The sequence below is a fragment of the Somniosus microcephalus genome, chromosome 21 (genome assembly GCF_052327205.1).
Source record: "Somniosus microcephalus isolate GS21.2 chromosome 21, FLI_Smic_1.0, whole genome shotgun sequence".
NCBI lineage: Eukaryota > Metazoa > Chordata > Chondrichthyes > Squaliformes > Somniosidae > Somniosus > Somniosus microcephalus.
Window position 1 is genome coordinate 65215695 of NC_141007.1, and position 27172 is coordinate 65242866.

A 27172-nucleotide genomic window follows, 5' to 3' on the forward strand; every position below is an offset into this window, starting at 1 on the left:
ATTAGTCAGAATGCCTAACAGGGAATGTTTCAAATCGCAGAAAGGAAAGGCGGCAAATCACTGACTGGCATTTGTGGTGGTCATGGTAACTACAGAGCTGCCTTTGGCTCATTCATCCCCTTCTCTCCCTCGTCCATTCTCGAATGCCTCAAGTCTTCACTCCTTACTCTGCAGTTTATTCCCCATCCTCATCAGCCCTCAAACGTATTTCAGCCCTAAAAGAAATTGCACTCATATAGCACCTTTCACATCAGTATGTCCCAATGCGTTTGACAGCCAAGGAAGTACTTTTTGAAGTGTAGCCACTGCTGTAATGTAGGAAATGCAACAGTCAATTTGCACACAGCAAGGTCCCACAAACAGCAATCAGGTAACTGACCAGATCACCTGTTTTAGGCGTTGGTTGAAGGATAAATATTGACCAGGATACCAAGTGAAATACTCTGCTCTTTTTTGAAATAATGTAAAGGGATCTTTTACGAGCACCTGAGAGAGGGCAGGTGGGGCCTCGTTTGGTCTGCCAATACTGGCACTTGTTGCTGGCGGCTCCGCCAAGAAAAAGACTCGTATTTATATAGCACCTTTCACAACCACCGGACGTCTCAAAGCGCTTTACAGCCAAGGAAGTACTTCTGGAGTGTAGTCACTGTTGTAATGTGGGAAACGCAGCAGCCAATTTGCACACAGCAAGCTCCCACAAACAGCAATGTGATAATCTGTTTTTGTTATGTGGATTGAGGAATAAATTTTGGCCAGGACACCGGGGATAACTCCCCTGCTCCTTTTCGAAATAGTGCAATGGGATCTTTTACATCCAGCTGAGAGAGCAGACGGAGACTCAGTTTAACGTCTCATCTGAAAGACAGCACCTCCAATAGTGCAGCACTCCCTCAGCACTGCACTGGAGAGTGTCAGCCTAGCCAATACCGGCGCTCGTTGGGGGCTCAATACAAAGAGCATTATAGGAATTTATGTTGTTGTTCAAAGAGGCTCTGTGGGAGAAAGAAATGTAAAGAAGGGTTTATTTTAAGCAAAATGCAGCTTTAAAGTAGGAAGACCCTGTAGTACAACACAGTCAAGACAATTATCAAGATGTCTTGGCTTTACGTTGATGTTTGGATGTTGCTGTCTAGTTACATCCCAGTGATTATTTTCATAGTCATTTGCAAAGTGACTTCCTTTAAGAAACACACAACCATAACAGCTGAAAAATATATATTGTGGATATTCAGTACAATAATGGCAACAGAGGATGTTTATACAGATCACAAGAAAGGGTTAAATAGCCCAGGAACTCTAAATTTCACTCATCATTGGATAAGCAACAACAGCGTTTCCATTCCAGACAGATGTAACGTGCCACGTGAGTTCTATAATTCAAATTCTGAGCTTCCAGGCAAATGTCCACAATAGCTACTCTAAATGATCTCTATTAAAAATGCATTAGCTATACAACCCAGCAAGACGAGCATGGAATAAGACTAGCTAGCTCATCGGCTCGGTTAGATTCTCGACCGGGAGACCTGAATTGGAATGCGGGCCTTTACTGGCATTTGCACCTGGGGTAGGGATTTCCTCCTTCACGTTTTTCCTTAAAAGGGGAGAGGCAGAGAAGGGTCTCCAGGAATCTGTTTCCTAGTGGAATGCCATGTTCGACCCTTTTCTAACCAAGCTCAGTGTAAATGCTGTAAAGTTCATTCTAAAAGGGAAGGGCAGCAGAGGACTACAGTAACAAAAACACACACACGGTGAGGGCGGAAATGTGCGCTGACGGTCATTCCAGCATATACTCGCACAGGATTATGGATAATTAGCTCAAAGATGCATTGCTGAATGGAAACTTAGAATTGCAGGATGCCAGCTGATCAATCCTACTGCATATAAATATTTGTATATGTTAACGGTGACAAAATAAATACAAAATAAAAACAAAATCGGTTATACAAGTGGCAATGGGATGCCTATTTAAGTCTTCTAATGATACTGATGTGTAAATCACTTCCTATGAGTTTTATATCATTCTGATTTAAATATACATGAAAAACATGGGTGCAATTGCTATACTGATGCGACTTAAGTCATATTTTACAGCAAAATGTGCAGTCAACACATCGCTAAAACGTACTAAGAATAAAAAAGGCTCTAAATGTAAAACATGTAAAAAAGCATAACTGCTAAAATGCCACAGAATATACAATATATCCACTGCTTAGAAAGTCTATTCTTTGGATAGCATAGGTATATAGGTACTGAAGCTCTTACAACTTGCAATGATTCAACCAACTTTTGAGTTCAGGAAAACAGAAAAATTATTGCTGAGCTCCTAATTTTTAAAAAAAACCTAAAGGCCATATTTTCCTCTTTTGTAAAAAATGGGAATTCCCAAAAGAAGACAGCAAGTACACGATTTTGTTGCTAAAGTTAGTATGTAATCCAACTTCGATTATCAGGAATGGAAGGCAAGCCGCCAATCACAACACACCTGTAGTACGGCTACTTACATACTTCTCAAGCATCCAAATTGCAGCCTTTAACGGTATAAATCAAAACAATTTCAGCACCCAGCTCGGGATCGCACCAGAGTTGGTCAAAATGGCACAGCGACCGCGGAGGGGCTGATTTTCACTCTTGGCGCAGGTAGTAAATTGCTGGGTGTGGATCGACTGCCCGTCAATGGAATGGAAAATCGCCAACCGCCAATTTACTGCTCATTGCAGTGCTCAGAAAATGGAGTCCTTCATAGATAGTGGGGGTGGGTTTAAGTATATAAATTTACACTGGACTGAGATTATGGCAGCAGGTCGATGTATAACATTAACCACTGGGTCAACTTTGCGTTTACAATAAAGAGTGTTTGGGACGAAGTCTGTAAAAAGTTCCATGATTTTAAAAAAGGAGCACCAAAGTAAGGCAAGAGCATTACAACCAGTATGGAACTGAAGAATAAATAACAGATGCTTTTAACTGTGAGTTGTTAAGAATGTGCAATGAAATAAAAGTAATAAAGTCAAATCAATGCATGTAATGCCAGATGGCACATTAGCTTTTCTTAAAATGAAGATGAAGGACAGACATAATAATGCTTTCAAGTGTCCACATGTACAAGTGATCAATAGGTCATGTGCTGAAAAGACAATACCTAAATGGAGAACCATGCTTAGGTGCTAATAATGTCCTATCTGTTCCCTTCACAGAAGATGGGAGAACCTAGTGGTTTTCAGGGCAAAAGCACAGCACCATCTGCCATAGTTCCCTGAAGCCGAAACCTAGATACAGCCGACATGCTGAATGCACACCTCTGGCGCGAAGTCTCACTAGTCAAGGGGCACAAATCAGTAAATCACGAGCGCACTCTGCACAATCCTCCAGTCAGTCCATGATTTCCGGATGTGTGCTCCGAGTGCGCATGCAGAAAATTGGGCCACTGTGCGTCCACTGTTCGGTTTGAAGAAGAAGTCCGCACAGGTTGAACAGGTCGCTGGTGCGCAAGGATTTCTTGTGGGCTAGCTTTTGTAACCGCATTTTAGCGTGGGAGCAAGGTGTAGAGTAGCAGTAAAAACAGTTTGTTATCTGCTCTGTCCTGCTGTAGCCCTACTCTTTAAATCACATCTAATTTTTTGTTATACTTTACAGGCAGAGGAAAATACAGCCCTGAGGAATGCCTCGAATCTCTCAATCATATTCTTCAGCGATAGATTTCGATTTTGTAGGCTATCCCCATGGAGCAGTATAGATCGGTACAGAGTATCCCCGTGGAATAATACAGACTGTGTCATGTCGTCACTTGTACACATAATGCAAAGATAATTACACTAACGAAAGATGCTATTTTTTTTTGCCAACAAAATTGAACATTGTTGCTTCAGAAAGCAGCGCTTTGCATTGAAAAAAAACCATTTGTTTTTGGTTTGATTAATTTTGATCGATTCACAGCAGTTTGTGTGACCAGCATCTTAAGATTCTGTCGCAGGCTGTGTGCTTTGAGCCTGCACTGCAAAATAAGATGTCAAATTCTGTACTAGTCTGTAACACTAAACGAATAACATTGACTGAATTTCAACACAGCACAACTGTAACCTGAAGGAGCACAGGCCATTCCTAGATGTGTGTTACATTCCAACAGAGCCCATCAGTTGATATTCTTCAGAGGACTTAAAACAGAAATGGTCCACTTTAAGCTTAAGTATTGTGACTGAATTATGTCACAGGAACAAATGGTAGTCTGATAAAGGAGTCCACACAAAACATTAAGCCATCTCCCTTTTAGATGCTGAACAATCTGTTTTCACTGCAGATTTCTGGTTTTCTTCTTTAGCCTTAGCTAGCGCGTCTTCATTGCTCTTCTGATGGGAATCTGTATCCCGCAACTCCCTGCTTGTGATTCGGGAGGCGGGAGAGCGATACAGGTGGTTGCCATAAGCAAATTTACAAGGAGTTGCACTGGAAAGGTAATTGTCAGCATGTGATTATTGTCTTATTACATCATATTTTTTACATTTGCTTTTATTTGTGGGCATCGCTAGCAAGGCCAGCATTTTATTGCCCATCCCTAGTTGCCCTTAAGAAGGTGGTGGTGAGTTGCCTTCTTGAACCGCTGCAGTCCGTGTGGTGAAGGTACTCCCACAGTGCTGTTAGGGAGGGAGTTCCCGAATTTTGACCCAGTGATGATGAAGAAACTGCGATATATTTCCAAGTCAAGATGGCACGTGACTTGGAGGGGAACTTGGAGGTGATGGTATTCCCATGCGCCTGCTGCCCTCGTCCTTCTAGGTGGTAGAGGTCGTGGGTTTGGGAAATCTGTTCAGCCGATTTCATAAAAACAATGAAGATATTGCTCAATGTGCATAGAGGACACACAGCGACAGTTCAGTCCCCACGCTGCCTTATGCAGTTACCTGCTCACTGTGGCTGACTCGTAGTTACTAAGCAATGCTTAAACCCAGTTGTACGGTATGTGACAGTAAATGATCCGCTTCATTTTCCGGTAAGTGCCCAGTCCACAGGATGTTCCTCCCTCTGATCCGCTGTCGCTCACAGAATAAAAAAAAATATCAGCAAAGGCCTGAAGTTTCAGTTTTTGGTTTACGTCATGAAGGGTCGACAGAGAGACTCCTTTCACCACAGAGATTTTCCATACTGGGAGTTGACCTGTTTACATCAAGAGAAAAGATGGGTTGTTAAGGCTGTTGGGAATGAAAGGGGGAGAAAAAAAATCCGACATAATTTTACTAGAAGTGTGTTCTCCCAAAATTAAAATGTTAAAGTTAGTAACATATTGGATATACACACACACGGCGCACAGGTTCTGTGGGCTAAGAATTCCTCTGGTCTCGATGTGTAGTGACGGTTATCAAGGTGCTTGAGAAGATTCTCTCTGCTCACTTTTTCCTAGTGTCATTCGATGTATGATTTCACTCATTTTTGGCAGCAAAATCCCGCAATTCATCTACATTTGTATTTTTTTTAATTTTCAACAATATCCCTTAATCTTCAAACCCATTTATGATATTTCTACACAAAGCACACAGACAAACGCTTATCCCTATTGTTTAGACGGCAAAAGGCGTAATAAGCACGTTAAAAAAAAAAAAAAAAAAAAATTCTGAGATGGGGGAGGGGGGGGCAAATCTTACGAATTCGCAGCTGGCAAAGAACCTCACGCATCGGCAGCACGAATCAGAAGTTCCGGGGAGAGGGAAGGGAAAACGCCTCACCGGGAGTGTGAACTGGAAAAATATATCCTGGCCTGTCAAAGAACCTTTATCTGAAGTTTGTGGTTGAATTTTTGACGGGGTGGGGGCAAATTTGAATGTATATTTTGGGAAAAAAGTCAAGTGGCCCAGTAAAAAAACCAAAGCAACATAAATCCAGGACTAATTGGAAGTGTTACAGTTGCATGTTAGAATATTAACACATCCCATTGCTCAGTCCAAAAAATACCCTGAGTATCTGTACTGAAATGATCTGGTTCAAAAAAAAAAATTTGTAAAGCTGATGCAAGTATCTGCGACTGTCTAAGTTCAATGTTCACTGCACCATGTGGGGCGGTTACACACAATTTAAGAGCCATTCTAGGAATTTAAAAGAGCCTCCTAGAGAACAGGATTAGAATATAAATTAAACAGCATGAGGCACTCAGTAAAGCTGGTAACAGATTGCGACCTGCTCCTCTTCATAATGATGCCTGGCTCCTGCCTCCATTCAGCTGAACAAACCTAAATTAGGAGCACCAGCAATTATGTGGGTACGTCTGTGCTGAGGCTTTCGAAGCAAGGAGCAGACGGGCATAATGTGCATTTATTGGGATTTTTTTGCCCGCAAACTTTGATTCAGAACCACAAATGGGCCATGGGAGTAGATGGAAGAGGATTGGAACAGATTCAAAACCTTTAATCAATTGCAGATTTTCCAAAAATACTAGTTAGATACAGTTAAGTAATAAACAAACACAGGGCCTACAGGAAAGGTCGGGAGGGTATTCCAAAAGTTCCATGCACAGCTTGTGCATCATGCCCCACAGCTGCAACACATGGTTTTGTCACTGGAAGGCTCCAAGGGGATATAGACAGGCTAAGTGAGTGGGCAAGAACATGGCAAATGGAATATAATGTGGAGAAATGTAAGGTTATTATCCACTTTGGTAGGAAAAATAGAAAAGCAGAGTATTTTTTTTTTTTTTTTTTAAATGGCGAGAGATTGGGAAATGTTGGTGTTCAGAGGGACCTGGGTGTCCTTGTACACGAATCACAAAGTTAACATGCAGGTACAGCAAGCAATTAGGAAAGCAAATGGTATGTTGGCCTTTATTACAAGAGGATTTGAGTATAAGAGTAAAGACGTCTTACTGCAATTATATAGGGCCCTGGTGAGACCACACCTGGAGTATTGTGTACAGTTTTGGTCTCCTTACCTAAGGAAGGATATATTTGCCATAGAGGGAGTACAACGAAGGTTCCCCAGACTGATTCCTGGGATGGGGGGGATTGTCCTATGAGGAGAGATGGAGTAGACTAGGCCTATATTCTCTAGAGTTTAGAAGAATGAGGTGATCTCATTGAAACATACAAAATTCTTACAGGGTTTGACAGGGTAGATGCAGGGAGGATGTTTCCCCTGGCTGAGGAGTCTCAAAATAAGGGGTCGGCCATTTAGGACTGAGATGAGGAGAAATTTCTTCACTCAGAGGGTGGTGAATCTTTGGAATTCTCTACCCCAGAGGGCTGTGGAGGCTCAGTCGTTGAGTATATTCAAGACAGAGATCGATAGATTTTTGGATATTAAGGGAATCAAGGGATATGGGGATAGTGCAGGAAAGTGGAGATGAGGTAGAAGATCAGTCATGATCTTACTGAATGGCAGAGCAGGCTCGAGGGGCCAAATGGCCGACTCCTGCTCCCATTTCTTCTGTTCTTATTGGACCCTTTGCCTGTTGGGGCCTTGATGGGAGGCATCTGTCTTTTCTTTTTAGAGGAGGACTCCAGGGCCAGTGTAGGCATCACACAGGCTGGAAAGAATAGACGAGGTCATGTGATTCGATTTAAAAGTCTGCAAGTTGTAGGATGAAGGAAAGACCGGGGAAGGTAAGGTGTCCCACGAGTTCATAATTCTTGGACAGGACGAGTTCGTTTCAGAGCTGAAAATAAAAGCAGCTCGACCTCGAATAGAAAAATGTAGCTGAGGACACGAGATATCTTTAGACCTGTAAATGTGAGGGTATCTAGTCTAAAGTGTTAGGGTATCAGCCCAAAGACATACCCAATAGCCCTCCCCCACACCAGCATGTTATCTTTGTTTCTCATCTGGTCATATCAACATGCATCCCCCTGCATTGACCTCTGACACTTAGTAGTCGATTAGTTCTACTTGGCCAACAACTTCATTTGCACGTTGCCTAGGCATCCCTAGGATAGCCACACACACACACACAGATTGAAAGTCATACATTTTGTCGGTCGTCTCTCTGCAGCCATGCAAGTAGGTGTTAAAATGTCCGTCCATTGCTGCCCTCTTGTTGGGCAGGCTGCCTGCTCCCAGCTGTGAATGCATCCTCTGCACGGAGAGTGGAGGCGTTACTGGAAAACGCCGACTGGTTAATGGTGACCCTCGGGCTATAATGGTCATAGGGATTTTCTAACGGCTTGAAGAACAAAACAAAAAGCAATGAGGTAAATCTATGAATAAAGAAAAAATGATGAACATGCCGAGGTTACAGTGTGAGCACCCGTAACGTGGGGGGTGTAACGAAAATAAACACTTCTAAAACTATCAGTATGCAAAATGTCTACGCAAAACAATTGTGCACACATAAATTAAGAAAGCTAACTAGTATTACATGGTTTGCATTTTGGTACAAATGATGTAGAGCTATTATAAATAGAACTATTAAAGCTTATCTGTCGGAATGTTATCGGTGGTTTCTCTGTATTACCACCCCCCCCCACCCACATGCCCAACAATGGGCGCATCCGACCTTCGAGGCCAGAATGTCAGACTGTAACAGTAATGGAGCGGTGCTGGTCACACTCAAACATGGTATCCAACCTGTTCCGACCAAGTATCCTGATCAGGTCAGACCCCGCTAATTGATCACACCTCCTTCTATTCCTTACCTCAGAGATGAACTAACCTTGTTTAAAAAAAATTAAGAGCAGATTTATTTTCAATATGGCGATAGTAAAACAGACTACCTTTTTTTTTTAAACAACAGTTTATATAAATTTACTTGATTTTACTTATAGAAATTCTTGCATTTAACCCAGTGTGCCTATTTATTGTGCAATATCCATTGATACTTTGAAAATCTCTCCGTTACATTTCATGTCTTTGAAATTAAATTAAAAAAAGGTGAAAATTCTGTAGGACTTCCATGATCTAGCAAAAGGGAATACACGTCTGCAACAACTGGAGCGTCTGGTACCAGGCATAAAATAATTGTTCAACAGCTCCTGTCCTGACAGTTGCTGCAGTGTTTAATATCAGGTGCAACTAGCAAGGTCACAACCAGCGGCAGGGAACTAAAGCACGAGAGCAGAATGACGGAGCTGGCCTGCATCGCTAAGATTTACAAAATGAAAATACTTGTTTGTTGAATTTGGACATCCGACATTAAATCTCAGGGCGAGCTTATACTTCACTTTTACAGTATCTCTTTGTTCCTTGCCAGCAGACTTTGGCAGGAGTGATGAAAGGGTGAAGGGCGCACCAGCGAAGCAAAGAAACAGCAGCTCAAATGGGGAAAAAGGCAGCCTTCATCAAAAACAGAAAATACACGGTTATCATTACACCATATATAAAAGGACCCTTGCAAATACCTCGAGCTGTGCTCAATAGTCATCTGATTTTACACTGTCATGGAAAACAAACCGAGCTTCCAGCCAATCCCATGTGTTGATACAGGCTTCTCAGCATTGTGCCTATTTGCTGCTCTGTAAACTTTATTGCGATACACGTCCATGATTCTGCTCTGCTGTCTATGAAAAAAGGCTGCGCTATTTAAGCGCGCTTGCTTCGATATTGTACAGGTATACGGCCATCCTTGAACGGCCATGGCGATAGTTCAGACTAAAATGTCAGAGTAAATAGTTTACATGGCCTCCCATCACGTTAAAGATACACCAAACCCAAGGCTGCACGAGTGTATGCTGGTCAAGTAAGCACGGTAAATAAGCACTTTTCCCAAGGTCATGCAAACCCTTCCAGCTCTCAGCTATTCTTTCAGCACAGCACCTGGCTAAACAGCTGCATCGCCACTTTAACCATCCCACTGGTACTATATTCTTTTTTGAAATGGGAGGAAAAAGCAAAACAGTCACAAGCAATGTTCCCGGTAAGCTGCGCATCCGGTTTCTTTTAATGTGCGGTCCCTTTAAATTTCCGTGCCTGCGCGGCACTTACAACGTAAAGCCGGTGAGCGGCCTGCGCGGGACCTTTGAGATTACTGTGCAGCCGCGCACCTTAGGGGCAACATTGGTCACAAGTTATTTGCAAAAAGCTCTTTCCTTCGATAGAATTTTTTTTTACAAAATTGCCGTTGATGTACAAGACTCTTGTAGCAGTTACAGCTCAAGAGGATGGAGCACTACAACAGTGACACTTTCAGCCATTTAAGAGTCTCGTGGCTCTGTAGCTGTCCATGATCTTCCCTTTTACACTGCATTTAACACCATATGGCAAGACAGAGGTATCTGTGCATGGTTACCATTTAGAAAATGTCCAGCTCTGTGGGACTGCCTTCGCTTGGTTACCACTTTTATCTATTCAATCGTAGCCAGATCATCTCCGGCAATGGCTTCTCTACACGCTCTCCCACCTTCATGATACCCCTTGGTGACAACATCTGCAGACAAGGGGATCAGCTTCTACATGTATACTGCGATATCCAGTTCACCCTTTCTACCACCTCTCTCAACCCCTCCACTGCCTCAGTGCTATCAGACCGCTTGCCCAACCATCCATTCTTGGCTAAGCTGCAATTGCCTCCAGTTAAACATTAGGAAGACTGTAGGCATTGTCTTTGCCGTTCACTACAAACTCCATATCCTTACCACCATCCTCCTCCCAGGCCATTGCCTCAGGCTGAATCAAACTTTTTTTGCCATCTCAGCATCCTATTCATCCCCAAGGTGAGATTCTGGTCCCAAATCATCTCCATCACAAAGACTGTCTAGTTCCACCTCTAACATCGCCCACCTGCCTCAGCTCATCTGCCGCTGAAGCAGTCATCCATTACTTTGTCACTTCTAGACTTGACCACCCAAAACTCTCCTGCCCGCCCTCCCACCCTCCATAACCTTCAGCTCAACCAAAGCTCTGCTGCCCGTATCCTATCCTGCATCAAGTCTCGCTCACCAATCACCCCTGTCCTTGCTGACCTATGCTGGATTCTGGCTCCCAAAAGGCTCCAATTTAAAATTCTCATTCAGTTCCCTTCATAGCTACACCCCTCCCTATCTCTCTAACCCTTCTCCAGCCCTACAATCATCCCCAAACTCTCCGTTCCTCTGACATGGCGTTTTCTGCTTCCCTCCCTCCTTTAACCTCAGCATTGACGGCTGTGCCTTCAATAGGCCCCACACTGCTCAAATTCCCATCCTAAACCCTCTGCCTCTCTACCTGCCTCCCTCTCCTCCTTTAAGGTCCTCCTTAAAATCCACCTCTTTAACCAAACTTTTCCTAATTTCTCCCAATATCATCTTCTTTGTCTTGGCATCCATTTCTCTCATTATTACTCTGTAAAGCACCTTGGGACACATTTCTACATAAATGCAAGTAGTTGTTGTATACAGCACATTTGTCATTGAAAGTGATTTTCTATAAATGAATAAAGCCAGCAAGATTAGAGGCAGTTTCTACTCCCCCACCCGTTTCTTAAATGAAGTGCCAAGTTATAAAAAACCATTATATGTTGATGCAAAAGTTCAGCATTAACTTCCCGTAGCAAACCTAACCGCACAGGTCAAAGTAGTGTCATGTTGCACAGTTTAGTGTCTTGTTAAATATTTGAACCGTAACAAGTGTCCGGTGATGCTGTGCAATTTGTTACTGATGCACTGAGCACCGTTATCAGACAAGACGTGGGATCACGCCTGCGATTTCAGTCTCATGGTGACCTTCCAATCTCAGCTGGGAAGTGCCGAGACTGAGCAAAGGTTGGGAAGGGGCACTCTGAGGGTAAGTTATCATTCCGTCAATATTCGAAAGCTCCTAGCTCTTGGCAGAAGAGAAGCATAGTGAGAGGTGCGGGCACAGATCCTTTGGGTCTTTTCCCAGTTCAGGAGGTGGCGTCTTGATACAGGGGAGCCTAAAGGGAAACTCTAAACTCAAATTAAATTAGAACAAGATCTTAACTGTAGTATTGGTGGGCGTGTGGGGTGGAAGATTCAGGTGTTACCAACTTTCTTCTTCTCGTTTCATTTTCTTAAACTGAATTATAATGTAAAAAAAACCCCTGCAAAAATCAAACCGCGCCAGAAACACTTCAAATTGTGGCGAGATTGACAGATGCTGCTATTTATAGAGGCAGAGAAAAGTGCATGTCTTAGAAGACTTCAGAGAAAAGGAATTGCAGCAATGTACCAACATCAGCTTCAAGGTTATAAGACAACGTTGCATCTTCCTACACAAAACAGGTCAATCTTAATAACACACACTCTGCAGCCAAGGTTTCTGACAAGTGCCGTCAGATGATAAAGACACACAGGAGTACGACAGACAAGTACAGTGGTTAGATGCCAGCAGTGCTAAAAAAGAGAGAAATAGCTGGGGGGGGGGGGGAAGACATAATTCTTGTGAACCTTTACGGTGGTACAGCTCACCGAGAAAGAACAGATTTTCACATGAACTCACAGTCAAAACCTAGCACACAGAGCTCCCTCTTTCTGAAACAGATAATTAAAGTAAGCAACAGGTCTTCAGTTTCTCAAACAAGATTCCTGACGTAATCGCTCTCCAACTTTGTGCTCGTTGCATAGACTCATTTTGATAGAGGCGATAAATATTTCAATGCAAGTTTTGATACAGTTTTGCCCCTAATTTGGAAAAGTTTATGATGTACACCGTTACTACTGTTTATCGGATCTCAACATCGAAACTAGTTGTTTGAACCCACCTGTTGTCAAATGCAATTTACGGACCACAGTTAGTGCGTGATGTGGTGTGTTAATTGTTTTATGGGCAGACCCCCCCTTCTTTTTGACTGGCAGCTCCTAAGTGTTCTTTGTAAATTTATATAAACCGTGAGATGATGTGCTGGACTGTTTTCCTACTTTTCAGATCCAGAATATTTTAGTGTTGACTCAGATATTTTTTTTTTTTTTTTTTTTTTAAAGTTGATTGCTTTTTGCCACAGCAAAATCACACTCCATTGTCAATCAAAATCTAATTAAACATAGTACAAAAAATCCTTCTTTACTTAAAAAAGCACAAAGATCTGCTTTGGTGGCTCAGAGGTGAAGTCTCCATCCCCGAGTGAGGCAGAGCAGGAAAGCACCAGGTTCAGTCAGTGGTCAGTGTTGAGTTATCTGGGGGCAGGATATCATCTGTATCACCTCAACATAAAGCACTGCCTAAGCAGTGAATAGAACAGAAAAGTGGGTAAAGAAAGAACTTGCTTTTATGTAGCGCCCATCACGACCTCAGGATGTCCCAAAGCACTTTACAGCTAACAAAGTACTTTTTGAAGTGTAGTCGCTGTTGCACTGTAGGAAACGCAGCAGCCAATTTGCACACAGCAAGCTCCCACAAACAGCAAGGTGATAATGATCAAATAATTACGTAATGTGGTAGGAGGGATAAATATTGGCCACGACACTGGGGAAGAGTTCCCCTGTATTTCTCAAAATAGTGCCGTGGGATCTTTTACGTTCACCTGAGGGCAGATGAGGGGGGGCCTTGGTTTAACGTCTCTTCCGAAAGACGGCATCTGACAGTGCAGCACTTTATAAATCGGCAAAGCGCTGCCTCTTCTAGTTTCAGATCAAGTAGTGGTAATTTTAACTCGAGCATGCAGCTTAGGAGTTGCTGTTTTTAGTAGCCATTTACTAACGTCCCGCACACTGCAAACTTAACCCTTCAATTACTGTATATTTAAACATAGTAACTAATTCTGATGCAATGTGAAGGCACAGAGTCTCTCTCAATTGTTTCTCTCTGTCTGTTGAAGACATTAGGGTAGAACTTCTGATGGTGAAGTTCACATACAAACACTTAATGGACTCATTCTAATTTCCTGTGTGTGTGCTTTTTTTTTAAATGCAGTCTGAGCGCATTAATTAAACATTCATATATGTGAACTTTGCCAATTAGAGTTTCTACTCTCTTGCTTCTCGCTAGCGTGCTATTCCCTGGCGGTCTGCTGCCCTCTAGCATCACAGTCAAGTGCCCATTAATCATGAGAGAGTCTGGACAGCAAGGAGGTTATTTGACTATGGAGGCTAAATTCAGCTAAGCTTAACCCTGTTCTCACCCGACATTCGGAAATGCACAAGGTGTCTTTGGACAATAAACAGGACCAGGACACTGGATGATTTTGCCCACCTTTCTCCAGCACAGAAGCAGAGGCCAATCATAACACCCCTAAGTTTGCATAGACTGGGGATCAAACTTTGGACCTTACTGGTTATTCGCTGGAGAAACTGGTATTATTTGCATGTGCACATTTAGCCCACCAAAGACATTGGATATAGTGAGTACAAATGTCTCCTTCTGAATAAACTGTGTCAGGCAGCAGAAGATGGTCTTAGCTCTTGACCCTGCATATCAGAGCACAGTCCACCATTATGAGCAGGAGCTACAGTGAGATGAAGTTGGGGGAAGTGTGTCTTTTTGCTGGTCATAACTTGGATTTTCCTAGAACTGCTTTTTAAAGCAAGTAAAATCAGCTCTAGCTCCCCAGTCAGCAGTCCCTTACACACTAACAACCGGGCTAATGATTAACACGTTAACAATTGTGTTTATAGTGTGTGAATGCTGGTGAATCCAAGGTAGGTCAATATCAATAATAAATTCAAAGACGACTTTCTTGTGCAGAAATAGCCTGTGTGACTCATTTACCAATCCCGCCTCTCTGACCATTGCTATATGTCAATAAATTATTTGTGCTTCACATCCAGACATATGAAATGAAACCTTATCGTTACGATCCTCAAAATGCCAATAAATTAAGATAACTTACATTGGTTTTGTTCATCAATGCCATCTCAGTGGGCTGATACACGCTGTTACGGAGCTGTCCATTGTAACCAGTGTAACCACTGTGAGGCGACTTGGGCTTGTTTGCTGGGGAAAATAAATAGACAAAGTCATATTATCCAGAGAAAAACAATCAACAACTTTATTTTAAGAGTCATTGGGATCTCAGTGCGTTTAATCCCTCTAGTAATTTAATCATACCGGCTACAAGTTCTCAAGCTCAATTCCAGATGTGTGCTGACTGAGTTCCAGATGTGTTAACTGAATTCAGCTTGGGGGAGGGGCAATAGGGATGCTGCCATTGGCCTGCATGTTCTTGGGTTTGTGAGGGGAAAACTGGCCAAGGTTTCTGCTTCTGATGGCTATCCATTAACCCCTGCTGGAGGTTGGGCGAGGGTGGGATCAAGGTCAGCTGTGATGCCCTCTGCAGTTGCCTAGCATGCTGACATTCACTGCCAAAGCTCAGCAATAAATAATGGCCACTTGGGTCAGCTATCAGAGAGCACCCAAAACTGTGTTTTTATTTGCTCCTAGGATGTGTGAATGACGCAGGCAGGGTCATCCCTAGTTGCCCGGAGAAGGTGGTGGTGGTGGGCCACCTTCTTTAACAACTGAATGGCTTGCTAGGCCACTCCAGAGGGCAGTTTAGAGTCAACCACGTTGGTGTGGGACTGGAGTCACGTATAGGCCCAGACCATGTAAAGAGGGCAGGTTTCCTTCCTTAAAGGAAATTAGTGAGCCAGTTGGATTTTTACAATGCATGACAGCATAGCTTCATGAGCACTTTTACTGGTGCCAGCTTTTTATTTCCAAATTTAAAAAAAATTTAAATTCTCAACATGCCATGTTGGGATTTGAGTTCGCATTCTCTGGATTAATCCAAGGTTTAGGATGATTAGACCACCAACATGTGTAAAACAGGGGAGTTAGGAGGCGAATGTGGAACGACCGCCTCACTCTTAATTGTTTTTTTTTTGGTATCAAATTTAATTTAAGGCAACGCTGGAGCTTTCTGCTCTTTGATACAGGACTCCAGCCCCTAGCCGAGAGGCAGGGAGGCAAGAAGAGGCAGTGATAAAAACACAGATGTGAAATTCTTTGCAACTGGCCACACTTCAAGGTTAGATGTCTTCTCTCGTTTCCACTGGTTTTATTTCCCCCGCCCCCACTGCTATAATGGGTGATAACAATTTCAGCATTGAACGCCTGCCAGCCGTACAAAAACCAGTCACCCACACACAAATCCTAATCCTGGTTTCTTCTGATGAATTATTTGTTTCCCCATGTTCTCTTCATGTAAAATTGCTTCCTCCATAATCTTGCAGACAGGAGGGCGGGATGGTCGGAGCTCTGTTCTCTTTTAAGGACAATACCCCTAAAACTGACCCGCTTCGGGGCATCTTTTCCAAAGCCTGAATCAGACATCTGGTTTAACTCTTTTTTTTTTTAAAGCTGGAACACTTTGCTCTGTCTTGCAGCCCTGTGAAGGACTAATCCAACTGAGGACAAGCAAGTTTGAGTGACAGGTGACCGTGGGACGTGAACTTGTGAACTTCTGATTGGGAAAGAGCTATTCAATAATGTGAGACAGCCAGCTACTAATTATTGGGGTTTTTAAAAAAAATAATTACATTATGGTAAAAGAATTAAATTCTTTAATACTTTTTTAAAATGTCACTGTCATTTTGGAAGATTTCAGGAATCCCATTTTTCGGAACGTCCATTCTGAGAAGTCCATGTAATCTGTTCCCTCTTGGCCTCAGAGAAAGTTCAACGGTCGCGGTGCAGCAGAAACTACATTTGTAAACACTACAGTGCAAACTTCTGCAATACAGTTGTCCGTTTTTAATGCTGGTGCTCACTTACCAATCTGGCGAGTTGTCTTTCAACACAATTAAATGCAGCAGCACGGTTAAATAAAATACCTTCCAAATGCTACTGTAATTATCGAGAACAATATGCAACAATGGTGACTGCTACTTACACTGCTGACGATGTGGTAAAGCCACACAGGACTGCCCGGCAATCAAACCAATTGCCTGATACAGCTGAAGGAAGTTTGGTTAATTCATACTTGGTACAGATTTCTAGTAGAGACAGCCCCAGACCAGATGGTCATCAAAATGGTATCTACACCTCAGATCTTTGAAGGACCCAGAACAAAATGTATCTAACCTGCATTGGGTTCATCCATTGAGAAGGCCTTGTTTTCTATGTACATGTGTTGAGCTTGCTGCTCCTTTAAGATGGTCTCATAGCCCACTCCTCTTGTTGGATACACCTCTTCAACGTAATTCTGCTCCATACTAGCTCTCGTCAGGTGGCAGATCTCAGGGATTGTGTAGATAAAGACAAACACCCAAGCATTGGCAGCCAACACAATGGACAGCGTTGGGTCATTCCAGGTTGGGTTTCCTACTTTGTCATTCCCATAAACATACATCACAATCCAGACAATCCAAATAGCAACAGAGAGGCAAACTGTGACAAGGATAAATATGCCATGTTTCTTCCAGTGCTTAAAATTACCCCACTGAGTGGACACAGCAAGACCAAATGTAATTACGATGAGAAGCATCACGTAAATTAAAGCCATGGCAAAGTCCATATTAGCAATATTGCAAGGATCTCCAAGTGGTGCAGAACTGGTGCCATTATACCTTACGATGGTGATTATTAACCATTCGGTATTTATTATCACTTCCACAAGGCTGAGAGAGAGTGCCAGGATAAAAAGCTGCCAAGCTTTAGGACCAGTGTTTTTCCTTACCAGCAAGTTAAGTCTGAAAGAGTGTGCCAACAAGCTGGAAAAACAGAGGCCAAAAAGAACCCCAAACAGGAACCTTCTGGACGCACAGGTCGCAAAGTCCTTATTGATAATGAAATCAAAAACCAGGCAAAAGAGCCCGAATGTGCCAAAAAGGAAAAGAAGCTGAATCCCGATCGTGCTCTTCTTTTTGCTGTCTTGGATAAAGGGTATGCTCGCTAATAAAACCAATGTGAGCACAAAACAACTTAGGATGCCAGCACTGGCTAGAGCTTGTAACACAATCCCCCAGACAGCTGATAAATCACAGAGGTTGAAGAAAAGCGAGTCAAGGCTAGCAGCACAGCCCGCTGGAGCAGCGGCCGCAGTCACAGGAAGGAGACCGATCCACAAAGGGGGCTGCAGTCTGCTCGGCATCATCTTCGACTCAAGTTAAGCCGATCCGAAAATGGATTTCGTCACGTACCTAGAAAAGGAAAGAGCACGGGGTACAGGTTACCAAATTACACTGCAATCTGGCATCGAAAGATTATTGCGTTGGTTCTGAAATAAGGAGATGTGAAAGTGGGTATTACTGTTTAGATCGACAATGACAATTTTGTCGCTTTTAAAATAAAACACATCATGACAATTTAAATTCTAACCAGTCATTGGGATAAAACTATTTATTACATGCTCAGGAACATTTCGCTGTTATTTTTAAAAACAGAAAGTTGCCACCTCAGGTTTAAAAAAATAAAATAAACGTACTCTTGTACAAGAACTACCCTGTGCGAGAAGCTTCATGCACATGTGAGCGCAATTAAGTTATCAAAGGGGTAGGGCTGCCTGTCTATTTTTCCCCCACTGTTTGTTCCTCCGCCACATTCCCCCACTCCTTTCCTGAAAGAGCCGAGTCATACAGGGCTACATTTCCGTGGACACCAATGTCCGCTGGTGCTGACCTAACCCAAATGACCAGTCCAGATCCAATGGGTCAAATGTTCATCTGAAATTTAATAAGGAAAGAAAGAGTAGAGAGGTCTGCGGAGCACAGAGCGGGATTCAAACAGAGTGTTTTATTTGGGAATTTGGAAAGAGTGGGAATTTGGAGAAGAGGGGGAAGGAGATGCTGCTTTTTGCCTACACTACTTGTAGTGCTTTGTGTTACAGGTAGATATTTAATTTCAGTACCCTTAACTTAATCTAGATCAAGTGCGTGCTCAAGAAACTAGACTGTAAACTAAGTTACCTAATTACAAATTTAAATAAATAAAACAAGGTCATATAGGGATGGCGGTGTGCCTCAGCTGCAGCATGTGGGAGTTTGTGGAGAGCATTGTGGTCCCGGACAACCACGTTTGCAGTAAGTGCCTGCATCTTGAGGAACTTCAGCTCAGAGTTTTTGAGCTGGAGTCTGAGGTGAAGACATTGCAGGGCATCAGGGATGGGGAGAGTTACTTGGACACTTTGATCCAGGTGGCAGTTACACCCCTTAGGTTAGGTAGTGGTACAGGTCTGGTTAGTGGTCAGGGACAGGAGGGTATGACTGCAACTCAGGCAGGTAAGTGGACCCCAGGTGTAGTGCTGGAGGAGCCTCAGCCTTTGCCCTTGCCCAGCAGGTATGAGGTTCTTGCTGCCTGTGTGGATGAGGGAAAAGCCTGCAGGATGGATGAGCAAGCTGACCATGGCACCATGGTGCAGGAGGCCATTCAAGTGGGGGGAATGAAAGGGAATGTAGTTGTGGTAGGGGACAGTATAGTCAGGGGGGATAGATACTGGTCTCTGCAGCCGCGACTGAGAGTTCCGAAGGTTGTGTTGCCTGCCCGGTGCCAGGGTTAAAGACATCTCCTCGCAGCTGGAGAAGAACTTGGAGTGGGAGGGGGAGGATCCAGTTGTCGTGGTCCACGTAGGAACCAACGACATAGGTAGAACTAGGAATGAGGTTCTGCTGAGGGAGCTTGAGGAGCTAGGATCCAAATTAAAAAGCAGAACCTCAAAAGGTAATAATCTCTGGATTGTTACCTGAGCCATGTGCAAATTGGCATAGGAATAAATAGATTAGAGGTTTTAAATGCGTGGCTCAAAGAGCGGTGTGGGACGAAGGGGTTTCAGTTCATGGGGCACTGGCACCAGTACTGGGGAAAAGAGGGAGCTGTTCCATTGGGACGGGCTCCACTTAAACCGGGCTGGGACCAGTGTCCTGGCAAACCGAATAACTAGGGCAGTAGACAGGGCTTTAAACTAATGAAGGGGGCATGGGAGGATTCAGGAAAGAGTAAATTTAAAAGCAGAGAGAGAAATGTCTAGGCTCTAGAGCAGAGTAGAGTTTTGGGTAAAAAATAAGCAGAGTGGGTCAGGAAGGGGCAGAGTGGGTCAGGAAGGGGCAGAGTGGGTCAGGAAGGTAATAAGGCATCAGTGACTAAGGTGACATCAGGGAAAAATAGAAATAAGTCAAAGCTAAAGGCACTATATCTGAATGCACGAAGCATTCACAACAAAACAAATTAATTAATAGCGCAGATAGAAATTAATAGGTTTGATCTAATAGCCATCATCGATGCAATGTAGCCACGGTTGGGGACTAAATATTCCAGGATACTTAACTTTTAGAAGAGATAGGCAAAATGAAAAAGGAGGCGGGGTAGCCCTTATAATAAAGGATGGGATAAAGAGAGTAGAGGGAAAGGATCTTAGCTCCGAAAAGCAAGAAATAGAATCAGTTTGGGTGGAGCCAAGAAACAGCAAGGGGCAGAAAATATTGGTGGGAGTTGTTTATAGGCCCCCCAAACAGTAGGTGTAATGTAGGGCAGAGTATAAATCAGGAAATTAAACACGCATGTAACAAGGGTAATACAGCAAGGAGCAGTTTATAGGAGTTGGTTATAGGCCCCCAAACAGTAGTTGTAATGTAGGGCAGAGTATAAATCAGGAAATTAGAGGCGCATGTAACAAGGGTAATGCAGTAATCATGAGGGACTTTAATCTACATATAGACTGCGTAAACCAAATTTGCTGTAATAGTGTGGAGGATGAATTCATGGAATGTATGCAAGATAGTTTTCTAGATCAGTGTGTTGAGGAACAAACTAGGGAACAGACTATTTTAGATCTAGTATTGTGCAATGAGAAAGGTTTAATTAACAACCTTGTAATAAAGGGGACTTTAGGGAAGAGTGACCATAATATGATAGAATTTTATATTGAGTTTGAAAGTGATTTAGTTAAATCCAAAACTAGCCTCTTAAATCTAAACAAAGCAAAATACGTAGGTATGAGGGGCGAGTTGGTTATGGTAGATTGGGAAACTACATTAAAAGGTATGACGGTGGACAAGCAATGGCTAGCATTTAAAGAATTAATACATAATTTACAACAAATATACATTCCTTTAAGGCACTAAAACCCCACAGGAAAAGTGGTCCAACCATGGCTATCAAGAGAAGTTAAAGATAGTATTAGATCAAAGGAAGAGGCTTATAATGTTGCCAAAAAGAGTAGTAAGCCTGAGGATTGGGAGGATTTTAGAATTCAGCAAAGGAGGACCAAGAAATTGATAAGGAAATGGAAAATAGAATGAGAGTAAACTAGCGAGAGACATAAAAACAGACTATAAAAGTTTCTATAGGTATGTAAAAAGGAAAAGATTCACAAAAGTAAATGTGGGTCCCTTACAGGCAGAGACAGAAGAAATTATAATGGGGAATAAGAAAATGGCAGAGAATTTAAAAAAAAACCTTTGTGTCTGTCTTCACAGAAGACGCCAAAAACTTCCCGGATATAGTGGAGAACCAAAGGTCTAGTGAGAATGACGAACTGAAAGAAATTTAGTATTAGGAAAAAAATAGTACTGGAGAAATTAATGAGACTGAAAGCCAATAAATCCCCTGGACCTGATGGCCTACATCCTCGGGTTTTGACCTACATCCTCGGGTTTTGAAAGAGGTGGCTATAGAGATAGTGGATGCATTGGTTGTCATTTTCCAAAATTCCATAGATTCTAGAACAGTTTCCGCAGATTGGAAGGTAGCAAATGTAACCCCGCTATTTAAGAAAGGAGGGAAGAGAGAAAACGGGGAACTACAGACCAGTTAGCCTGAAATCAGAAGTAGGGAAAATGCTAGGATCTATTATTAAGGACGCGGTAACAGGGCACTTCGAAAATAATAATAGGATTGGGCAGAGTCAACACAGATTTATGAAAAGGAAATCGTGTTTGACAAATCTGTTAGTTTTTTGAGGATTTAACTAGCAGAATGGATAAGGGGGAACCAGTGGATGTGGTGTATTTGGATTTTCAGAAGGCATTCGATAAGGTGCCACACAAGAGGTTATCAAACAAAATTGGGGCTCATGGGATTGGGGGTAACATACTAACATGGATTGAGGATTGGTTAACAGACAGAAAACAGAGTAGAAATAAACTGGTCATTTTCGGGTTGGCAGGCTGTAACTAGTGGGGTACCGCAAGGATCAGTGCTGGGCCTCAGCTATTCACAATCTACATCAATGATTTGGATGAGGGGACCAAATGTAATATATCCAAGTTTGCTGATGATACAAAGCTGGGTGGGAATGTAAATTGTGAGGAGGATGCAAAGAGGCTTCAAGGGAATATAGACAAACTAAGTGAGTGGGCAAGAACATGGCAAATAGAATATCATGGAGAAATGTAACGTTATCCACTTTGGTAGGAAAAATAGAAAAGCAGAGTACTTTTTAAATGGAGAGAGATTGGGAAATGTTGGTGTTTAGAGGGACCTAGGTGTCCTTGTACATGAATCACTGACAGTTAACATGAGGGGAAAAAAAGCAATTAGGAAAGCAAATGGTATGTTGGCCTTTATTACAAGAGGATTTGAGTATAAGAGTAAAGATGTCTAACTGCAATTATATAGGGACCTGGTGAGATCACACCTGGAGTATTGTGTACAGTTTTGGTCTCCTTACCTAAAGGAAGGATATACTTGCCATAGAGGGAGTGCAACGAAGGTTCACCAGAACGATTCCTGGGATGGGTACTAGATTGAGTAGACTAGGCCTATATTCTCGAGTTTAGAAGAATGAGAGGTGATCTCATTGAAACATACAAAATTCTTACAGGGCTTGACAGGGTAGATGCAGGGAGGATGTTTCCCCTGGCTGGGGAGTCTAGAACACGAGGTCACAGTCTCAGAATAAGGGGTCAGCCATTTAGGACTGAGATGAGGAGAATTTTTTTCACTCAGAGGGTGGTGAATCTTTGGAATTCTCTACCCCAGGAGGGCTGTGGAGGCTCAGTCGTTGAGTATATTCAAGACAGAGATCGATAGATTTTTGGATATTAAGGGAATCAAGGGATATGGGGATAGTGCAGGAAAGTGGAGTTGAGGTAGAAGATCAGCCATGATCTTATTGAATGGCGGAGCAGGCTCGAGGGGTCAAATGGCCGACTTCTGCTCCTATTTCTTATGTTCTTATTTATATAGCATCTTTCACGACCACTAGACGTCCCAAAGTGCTTTACAGCCAATGAAGTACTTTTGAAGTGTAGTCGCTGTTGTAATGTAGGAAACGCGGCAGCCAATTTGTGCACAGCAAGCTCCCATAAACAGCAATACGATAATAACCTGATAATCTGTTTTTGTAATGTTGATTGAGGGATAAATATTGGCCAGCACACCGGGGATAACTCCCCTGCTCTTCTTTGAAATAGTGCCGTGGGATCTTTTACGTCCACCTGAGAGAGCAGACAGGGGCCTCGGTTCAACGTCTCATCTGAAAGACGGCACCTGCAACAGTGCAGCACTCCCTCAGCACTGCACTGGAGTGTCAGCCTAGATTTTTGTGTTCAAGTCTCTGGAGTGGGACTTGACCCCACAGCCTTCTGACTCAGAGAGAGAGCTGCCCACTGAGCCAAGACGGACAAATTTGAGCTGACTGTCCTAGTGCTCAAATTATGATTGCGCAAAGGAAATGTTGATCTTTCAGTGAGTAATTTACATTTTTTTTTTTATTTTATTTTTTTTTTTTAAATGAAAAACACTTTGCGATAGGACAGCGCATCTTCAGTGTTGATCAAGGAACCCAACTGGGGAAAATCTTCCCCACCTCACTGCAGGGACTTCAAACTAAAACTTGATCATTAGAACCTTGAACAATGAAAACAAAAACAAGCGTGCATATATTTCTAGAGCCGGACCCGGTGTGTTATTTACTAATGAGATTTGTGAGATTTCACAGTCTCTTAAGCACACCGAGCGTTGGTTGTAACCGTAGTTACAGTCTCCTAGTGAGTGAAATAATTCCCCTCCCAAGTGACCACCTCCAGATCAAGCTGCAGTTTCAGTGATTGGTGTCAGAACTGCCCATACAACGTGGTACTCTGAAGCAAGGCTCCCGCTCAGCGACGCACATGGCCGCGCGGTCATCTGCAAGGTCCCGCGCAGGCCGCTCACTGCCATCACCTGTTTTACACTATCGCACCAAGTCAGGATCTAGCCCATAGAATCTTACAGCACAGAATGAGGCCATTCGGCCATTGTGTCTGAGGCGGCTCTTTGAAAGAGCTATCCAATTAGTCCCATTAGCTTGCTTTTCCCCATAGCCCTGTAAATTTTTTGAAATAGTGCCGTGGGATCTTTTATGTCCAATTCCAAGTATACATCCAATTCCAAGTATACATCCAATTCCCTTTCATTGAAAATAACTTCGATTCGCAAACTGCCAGTTCATTGCCGATAGTGTATGTGCGAAAAGCGCTAAATTTAAAGCTTAGTTTTTTTTTTGCAAGTTAGAAGCTAGAACTGTTCCATCCTTAACATTACTTTACAAGTCAGTAAAATAAATCCTGATATCACTATTTATCAAATTGCTTGATTAGACCACAGCAGCCCAAATAGTCTGCCCCTACCTGATACAGTATTTCAACAGACAACACACAAAAACAGGGTATGGTAAGAAATATTTATACTTGTGGATATTGTACACTCTGAAGGGTGTCCTAATGCACAATTAACATTTGAATAGCGCTGGTGAACATCTTGTTCTTCAGCTTAAAGTTAATTACAGAAGATCAATTCTTAATGTGTTACCATCTGGTAACAGAGCAGACTGCATGTTGTCCTACACTTTTATAAGTTTTTTTGTTGCTGATCAATGTAAAAAAAGGATGAGTGTCAAACATCAGCAAAATGTGCCATACAATGAAAAACAAAAGTCAGATTTAATGACATTTTCATTTGCCCAGAATGATGATATATTAGATAAAATGAAACTAGTCTAAACCAAAACCTGCTTTAGAAGCATAACAAACGGACTCAATGCTCCAGGACTAGAAAGAGGAAAATTAAAATCATTACTGATTGAAAGGTGCGCATATGTAAACAGTGAAGAACAGGGTCAGGCTTGGCCACGCTTTCCCAATAGTTGGGTAACTTGCTCAGTATCCAGTTTCAGGAGGTGAGGAATCACTATTCAGGGGGAAGATACTTTCTTGAAAGCGTTAGCCTGGCACAGCAATAGTACCCTTGCTTCGGAGTTAGAAGGTTTTGGGTTCAAGCTCCACTGCGGGACTTCGGCACATAACTTTGACTTAAACTTTAGTGCAGTACTGAGGGAATGCTATATTTTTCGGATGAGGTGTTAAACCAGGGCATTGTGCCTGTTCAGATGGATATCAACGCTCTCATTGTATTATTTGAAGAGGAACAGGGACTTCCCCCAGTGACCTGGCCACCGTGTAATGCTCAAACACCACAAAACAGAAATATTACCTCAGCTTTTATCTCACCGGCGTTGCGCAAATTGCTGTGTTTGCCTACAAAACAACCGGCAGTACATTTCACAAGTAATTCACTGGCTGTAAAGCACTTTGGGATGTTCTGCGAACGTGAAAGGCGCTATAGAAATGCTAATTCTTACGAGGTTCTAAGAGTTAAATGACATTGTAAACACGGCGGGAAAATTTCCTACCCAAGCTAGATCTAACAAATTACAAAATTTAAAAATGGTGGGGGGTTACAATTCGCTGGGACTAGCCACCAGAGAGAACCTTTCTGCTTTGAAAATAATGTTGCCAACTCACAGGGACCCCTGGACACCATTCCACATGGGAGATGCGAGGGAACCACCACGAATCAGGGGGGGGGGGGGAAGGTGGAGAAAAATCAGTGGAGAACAGAGGGGGGAAAAAAAAGAGTGCAAAAACTTACTCGACATGATTTAAAATCCTACTTTAGAATTCAGGTTAGGCAAGAGGTCCTCAAGTGTGGACTGCACGACCTGCCGCTGTACAACACTCGGCAGAGAAATACCGAACTGTACTGAGTCACTGGCGGAAAAGGTACATTCAGGCTCATGACAAATCAAAATCTTTACTTGCAAAACTCCGAATATGAACGCCAACTCATGCTTTAATTTAAAAAGAATAAATTATACTGCCGCATTTTCTTCCCCTGAAGAATTTTTAAATGTTTAACACATTAATTTTGCAATCTCTAAATTTGTGGATTTGCAGCGCTCCTTTTGTTAACATTGTTTGCAAACACAAAACACAACACAACACAAAGCCTCTGCCGGGCTGGAGCCACTGCCCGGGGCGCGCGCTCTTACCTCCGCTCCGCCGGCAGCCCCGGGAGTTCCAGCAGCAAAACTTCCAGCCCGGCTTGTCCCACCGCCAGCAGCAGCAGCGACCTGCAACGCTTCACCGCGCCTTCCTCCAAAACAATAAAAGGTAAAAAGTCTGAGTTACAACTGGGGGCTTGCACCCCCTCCCCCCGCAAAAAAAAGTCCTGTTTCAATGCAATCACTGGATTTCAATGCACTCACTGATGATTGTAGAAGGGAGCAATAATATGCTCGGTTAATAATGCAACGGAATGCAGCTTTTTGGAGACTAAGGTAAGTCTCTCACACACACACACACACGTAGTGAATGAGTGACCCACTCCGGGCTCCAACTCTCTGCCTCTCCAGCTGAGCCCGTGCATTGACATCAGCATGACGTACTCCTCGGTACCCAGCGCAATCCCTGCTTTAAAACCACCCTTATCGCCGAGAGCTTCTTTCAGGCTCTTTTCACTGGAACTCTCGCCCCATGCATTCCTCTGGAACTATTTCTGCTGCTGTTACCGCAGGACAAGCCTTTCTTTTAAAGCCCATTGCGAGCATGGTGTTAGTTTGAGGGTTTTATACCATTCTGCAGTTAAAAAAAAATATGCATAGGAACATCTTGGGTGCTTGATTTACATCATAGAGTAATAACTGTTCATTAAAAACCATATTTAAATGTTCTATGCATAGACAGGTGATGAATACTTTATCAGATTTTCTCCACAATGTTTCACCCTCCCAACTTTCCCTGAAGACAGCAACAACTTGTATTTATACAGCACCTTTAATGTAGTAAAACATCCCAAGGCGCTTCACATTAAATGCCTTATCGAACAAAATTTGACACCGAGCCACATAAGGAGATATTAGGTCAGATGCCCAAAAGCTTGGTCAAAGAGATAGGTTTTAAGGAGTGTCTTAAAGGAGGAAAGAGAGGCGGAGAGGCTTAGGGAGGGAATTCCAGAGCTTAGGGCCTTGGCAACTGAAGGCATGGCTACCAATGGCGGAGCGATTAAATCAGCGATGTGCAAGAGGCCAGAATTGGAGGAGCGCAGAGATCTCGGGGTGGGTGGGGGAGAGGAGGAGTGGGTTTGTGGGGCTGGAGGAGGTTACAGAGATAGGGAGGGGCGAGGGCCATGGAGGGAT

General features: G+C 43.0%; 1 protein-coding gene across 3 annotated transcripts; it reads right to left on the reverse strand.

The window, feature by feature from the left end:
* Positions 1-1198: 1198 nt before the first annotated feature.
* gprc5c (G protein-coupled receptor, class C, group 5, member C) lies at positions 1199-26561 on the reverse strand. 3 transcript variants are annotated; one of them, XM_085963790.1, is made up of 6 exons: positions 26243-26561; positions 26027-26130; positions 16864-17921; positions 14672-14775; positions 7943-8137; positions 1199-5148 (listed from the first exon to the last, which is right to left on the reverse strand). In XM_085963790.1, the coding sequence occupies exons 3-5, from the start codon at positions 17873-17875 to the stop codon at positions 7982-7984; spliced, it is 1272 nt and encodes a 423-aa protein (XP_085819916.1). In that variant the 5' UTR covers positions 17876-17921; positions 26027-26130; positions 26243-26561; the 3' UTR covers positions 1199-5148; positions 7943-7981. The 3 variants fall into 3 exon arrangements, with proteins under 3 accessions (XP_085819916.1, XP_085819915.1, XP_085819917.1); XM_085963789.1 differs by having other exon boundaries at positions 26027-26561; XM_085963791.1 differs by lacking the exon at positions 7943-8137 and having other exon boundaries at positions 26027-26561.
* Between the last annotated feature and the right edge of the window lie 611 nt (positions 26562-27172).

What these genes read in the sequence shown, in the direction of transcription:
- gprc5c (XM_085963790.1), bottom strand. Translation starts at nt 17,875, where the DNA reads ATGATGCCGAGCAGACTGCAGCCCCCTTTGTGGATCGGTCTCCTTCCT. An exon ending in AATGGATGAACCCAATGCAG is followed by an intron (nt 14,776 to 16,863) that starts GTTAGATACATT and finishes TATTTTCCCCAG; the next exon opens with CAAACAAGCCCAAGTCGCCT. An exon ending in CATTGATGAACAAAACCAAT is followed by an intron (nt 8,138 to 14,671) that starts GTAAGTTATCTT and finishes TTGTTCTTCAAG; the next exon opens with CCGTTAGAAAATCCCTATGA.